This window comes from Arachis hypogaea, chromosome 12 (genome assembly GCF_003086295.3).
Source record: "Arachis hypogaea cultivar Tifrunner chromosome 12, arahy.Tifrunner.gnm2.J5K5, whole genome shotgun sequence".
NCBI lineage: Eukaryota > Viridiplantae > Streptophyta > Magnoliopsida > Fabales > Fabaceae > Arachis > Arachis hypogaea.
Genome location: NC_092047.1, coordinates 14,778,259 through 14,784,135, shown reverse-complemented (window position 1 = coordinate 14,784,135; position 5,877 = coordinate 14,778,259). Strand labels below are relative to the sequence as shown.

Sequence of the window (5,877 nt, the reverse complement as noted above, 5' to 3'; positions counted from 1 at the left end):
ACACATCAATGGCCTCCATTACCAAAAAAATGTATTTAACACAATATGGTAAATCAAATCAGGGGTGGATATTTTGACAGATTGGTCTGAACAAATTTTGTATTTATGGGATCTCACTGAGTGAATTACTAACTTACTAATTACTATTACCCCTAAGAGAGGACAATGCCAAGATTTTCTTTTGGGATAAAATACATGTGCCAAAAAAATTAATTGAAGATAAATAAATAAATAAATACAGAATGCTAAAATTATAACAACCAACAAAGAATAACAAGAAATATTAATATATTAATATTAATGCCAAACAGGGCCCTCAAATTTGAATTCAGGCTAGCTGTGACTGCAAGGCAGGCCATGTAAATCTTTGAGTCGAGCTCGAATGGACACAAATCAGGCTCTGGAAGTTCCAATAAATTAGGAAATCGAATCACACAAAATTATGTTGTCTGTGTTTATATACAATAAAACAACATAGGGTACTGGCACTACATATGTACAATTTTCCAAACAGCATACCAGCAAACTATTCATTAGTACTTTCCTGATTCTCGCCCAAGAATCTGGCAACAATGGTTTCAACATCCTCCAATGCAACCCCAACGAAAAGAGGATTAGCTGGAACCTTAACTGAATCATTGAACCCCTCAGCTATTTTATCCGCAGTAGAGTTCTGAATCCTCACATTAGGTGCACTCTTGCACTTCCCCATGCACTTGCATCCAACAACAGCAGCAGCATCAGCACCTCCTTCAGCACCAACCACTCTCTCAAATTCTTGCAACAATGCAATAGATCCTGATTTCTTGCACTTGTTTCCCATGCATACCTCAATCCTCTTCTGAGGAATAGATTCAGTGGTAATAACCGCAGTATTCTCATTCTTAAGGCTACCATTAATGCTTCCAACTGATATGTCATTGTTTCTAGAGAATAATTCCATGATCTTATGATGATGGTCATTAACACTAACATCCTCAGGCAACAAGGGAGGAGTATATATCATGGTTTCTGCCTTTGGTGGGGAATCAGCTACCGCAACACCAACCTTCATGTTCTTCTTCATATCAACCACCTCATTGTCACATTCACTCTCACTTGATTCAGATTCAGATGATGACGATGACGATTCACAATCAGGGTTGGTGTTCATCTTAGAGGCTTTGAGTTTTGCCTCCTTCTCTTGCTTCCTTTTTCTCTTCAATTCCTTCTCCTCTGCCCTTGCTTGCTCTAGCTGCTTCATCAAAACTTCAGCGGCATCCTGTGTAAAAACAAAACAACAATAATTAAATTTGCCATTGAATAAAAACTTGAGACTCTGTTAATCACTTAAAGGCCAACAACAATAACATGCACTTAACAAAGAGTATTAATAATAATATTAAAAAAGTATTTGTTTGTAAAGCATAGCCATGGAAAAAAATTCAAGAACTCCAATGATTATTTTTGGTATTTTTTATTGTAAACGAGATTGAATGGCAAAATTGATAGAATATCAATTAATTTTTTAATTTATCCGATGAACGCAAAAGCTACCATTTGTTGCTTCTGGTGGTGAACAAAAGTTTAAACCCAAAATCATGTTCGCAATTAGAGAAAAAAGTTAGCCAAACAAAAGATTGAACGTCAATGGAATGGCATGTTCAAATGCATTATTCTAAACCTGTTAAATTTGATTTCAACCCTATGCAGCTAAATTTCAGTCCAAACATAAAGCAACAAGATGTAAAAATAATTAAGTTACCGAAGTTAGATTTCCTTGAAGATCATCGAAAAGGACACGTTTCTTCAGCATCTTGAGCTTCTTCTTGGTGCTCAACACAGCGGTTCCATTCTCCTCCTTCTTCTTCTTCTCGTCCCCGTAATACCGCACATTCCCCGAATCATTGAACCCGCAGCAACAACGCACGACCGCCTTTTTCCTCAGCCTCACCGGCACCGAAACGCAACCACCACCACCACCACGACGGGAACTCACGTGCATGGAAAAGGAAGGGCACGTGATATTCCTTAGAACGGTGCCGGAAACCTCCATCGTTGACGGTGAGAATTAATTAGGAATCGAATTCTCCTTTTCTCTCTTCTGTGGTTTTGACTGGGTTCGTTCCTTTTGTTTGAAGCTGCTATGAAGAAATTGATTTCTCTATTTGTAATGTCGTGGCGATTCATTATTCGCTTTTGGTGACCTGGCATGGATTTTTGTATTGCGCGTGCTGGCATGTGCTGGTTACGGAGCCTATGCACCGTGAACTAATTATGGATGACAAGTTGAGCCACGTGGATCCATGTGTTCAAATTTAATGACCTGTAACCGTTTGAAAGTACACGTGGATCTAAAGGCATCAATTGGAAACGGTACGTTTCAAGAGGAAAATATTTGACTCTTTTAGATTTACTTTTAATTTGTTATTAGTACTATTTTAAATTTTAAATGTACAAGACTTTTAGGATAAGTAATCCCTAAAATGGATAACATTCAGGTGATAAGATATGATATTATTCTTATATAAAAAATTAAATATATTACATATACAAAAAAAACAAAAATTAATTACTAATATATAAAAAAACTATCTAACTTTTCATTCAAAAAATTATTATTGCGACTAGTTTTAATTATTAATCTAATTATTTTATTATAATATATTTAATTATTTTAATAAAAATTATTAAATTAAGAAAATATGTAAATTAATATATATAAAAATAAATAAAAATTAATTTAGTGACAAATTTTCAGTATATTATATTTAGTATTTTTCATAAAAAGAAATTATGGATTATTATTATCCTTTCTCTTTTGTTTTTCACTTCATCCAGACCATGCTTAGTAAACGCTTCAAAATGTTCTTTACAAGCACTACATATTGAACATCACTGCTATAAACTAAGTAAACATTTTTCCTCGTAATTATTTATTGTTATTACAGCAATAAACACTGAACACAAGTACATACACCAAACAAATTCACTGTTGAAATTTAATAACACTGAACTATTATCCTATTCCTAGATTGTGACATGTTGATCTTGGAAGCTGCTAGTTTGTAACCATTTTGATAGCATATTGCCATTCCCTCTTCATAAAGATCAACCTCATCTCATGCATGATTGTGATGTGAATATGTGGTGTTTCTCCATTTTTGTTTTCTCTTCTGTTTTGGGACCATTGGAGGGAGATAGATAAGGAGGAAAACACAAAAGAATAATAGTAATGAATGTTAGTATTCCAGCTTTTGGAGGTGACAACCAAGAGTCCAAAAGGGTATAGTAGAAGAAAATCAATGAACACCCTGAAGCAGAAGAGAATCTTGGCTAGATTCTCTGTCTGTGTTCCAGTTGGATTCGAGCTCCATAGTCACTCTTTTCATGTACATCTTGGCTAGAGTCATGGAAGCCTGCTTTATCTGCATGGGTTGTGTATTTATTTCATCAAGTTTTATAATTGCAGCTTTGAAGTTTACTATATGAGTGTGAAATTTGTGAATACACTTTACTATTACTAATCTACAAAGTTAACAATTGAAGGAACAATATCTTCCAAGAGACGAAATGATATATCTCTAGATAAAGGAAAATAAATGTTATTTGAGAATTGAAACGTGTGCATATAATGTGTAAAAACAAACAGATCAGTGAATCAACTACTAGATCAAGTTCTATGTTGATAAATTTGGGATAATCACTAACTATAATTATTCCACTACTACCAGAGTAATGATAACCGTAAAGCAAACCATTTACCATATTTCAATCTTTGTTCTCACTTCAGAGTAAAAATATGTTAAAAAGAAATTTACCTTGCTCATTATCCCCGAATCGAGCATCCAAGCGGTTGGAATGTGTACGCTTGGTACAAACGCATGACAGAATTTTGCAGCTTGATTAGCCTCTGTATGCTCAGTTCAGACCTATCACAATGAGATGAAATAATGCATAAGAAGATTATTAAATAGGAATACTATTATCTTGACATAAATCTTACTTGTCTAAGAGGCTGGCCATTTTTTGTTTTTCAAGGCAGCTCCACATGGAATGTCGGGGTCATCCGTGTAGGAGGAAATCTCCTGTTCTAATAGCTTAAGCTCCTGATACTCAACCGCAGCCTCTCGCATGGCATCGGCTTTCTTCTCAGGCCACTTGAAATGTTTCATGACAGCGCGCTCATCCACCTGTAGAATACATAAGACAAAGCCAGTAAGAAGCAAAGTAGAAAAATTCTATCCATTTTCAAATATTACAATCCTTGATTTCCAAGTCAGAAATCACAAGACACTAAACTGTTGCACCAAGGCTCACCCTCTCAGAAATTCTCAGAAAATCTATTAAAACAATGGTTTTACATATAGTAATTATAATAACTTAAAAATGATTAATGAAGTAACATATAAAGAGCCATTGGCTCACCAGATCAATAATTTTCTGAGAAATGTACCAATGAGGATAGTTCACCAACAAGCCCATCAACAAACTTTAAGACTTCTTCAATGTCCATGTAGGCAGAATCTATTCATATTCATATGGAACAAAAATGAGATTATATATATATGTTTAATTAAAATATATAATCTCATTTTTATTCCACCATATGAATTGAAAGTTGAAACCATTGAAATAAAGAAACTATTTCAGATAGTGATTGATGACTCTTAAGACATGGATTAACCACCCTTTATATCATAAAGAGAAAAACAAGATAAGTAACAATGAATTATGACCCATTCCATGCTTTTTGAGGTAAAACACATCAAAAGAAAACAAACCAATCAAAGCTTCTCATACCTTGCCACTGGTACCAACAGCTACTACCATCTTAGCTTCAGCAGCAGCAAGATCCTCACTGAGCTTCTTGTTCTTGGATTCAAGCTCCACATTCAAACCTTTTATCCAACTCGGCCTTGAAGACCACCACCTCAGACTTCAAATCTTGAGAAAATATAAATATAAACCAGAATAGAACCACCAGTTTATTTTACCATATGAAACTAAGCATTATGTTCATTTTGCATTACATATGATAGTTCCAAGATGATGTAGAGATGTACCTGCCCCAAATTATCCAGTTTGAATTGCACCACATCCCTAAGATGTAAAAATATAGAAGATCGTCAATGCAAAATAAATGTTAACACTATACCAAGCAACGACAGACTGCAGAAATGACAGCACCTACCATATGATGTCATCAACCGTATCATTTGCCAGCAAGTAATATATATTTACCGAAGACACCTGTAAGGCTGTAAACAAGAAATAACTAGTCAAAGAACCATAACAGTGCATGTTGCCTTTGCTAAAAAAAGTAAGACGTGAGTTCTTTTCATTCGATATTATCTGTTTTCTTAATGTTGTTATGCAACTAGTAACAGCTCTCTCCTTTCTACTTCATGAGAGTGAGAATACTGGCCAATTCTATGAGCACAATCTTCGGCCAGAATTAGGTCACCTGGAGTCCAGGATAGTTATGCAAAGATAACTGTGCTTGCAGAAGTTAAAGTTAATTCAACTCCTCCAGCTTTAATGGATAACTGAATGATAACATGTCACATCAAATCATTATCTCAAGCAAAAATATTAACCAATACAACAGAAAAAATTCTGATAATGGAAACACAAGGAAGAAATGCACAACAGAGAATACCATACCACAGCTGCCTTGATAGAATCCTTTTCCTGGAAATCTGTAACCAATTGTTCCCTTGATGCAGCAGGTGTACCTCCATCAATCCGTGTTAATTTGAATGAATTTGATGAGAGTTAGAATTTAGATGGTTTATAGTTTTTATGTTTTATGGCTTCCTTATTATTCTTGAGTTAATGATTTGAGCTCGATGTTATGTTTAATTTTTTTTTGAATTAACATGCGCTCAACACAGC

At 34.7% G+C, this 5,877-nt stretch overlaps 1 protein-coding gene and 1 pseudogene across 1 annotated transcript; both read right to left on the bottom strand.

The window, feature by feature from the left end:
- Positions 1–271: 271 nt before the first annotated feature.
- On the bottom strand, positions 272–2,208 carry LOC112726965 (diacylglycerol O-acyltransferase 3-1). Its single transcript, XM_025776547.2, has 2 exons — positions 1,745–2,208; positions 272–1,261 (listed from the first exon to the last, which is right to left on the bottom strand). Exons 1-2 carry the CDS (start codon positions 2,033–2,035, stop codon positions 527–529), a joined length of 1,026 nt encoding a protein of 341 aa, XP_025632332.1. The 5' UTR covers positions 2,036–2,208; the 3' UTR covers positions 272–526.
- A 637-nt stretch (positions 2,209–2,845) lies between these two features.
- LOC140173094 (INCREASED PETAL GROWTH ANISOTROPY 1-like protein 2) lies at positions 2,846–4,769 on the bottom strand (annotated as a pseudogene).
- Positions 4,770–5,877: the final 1,108 nt, after the last annotated feature.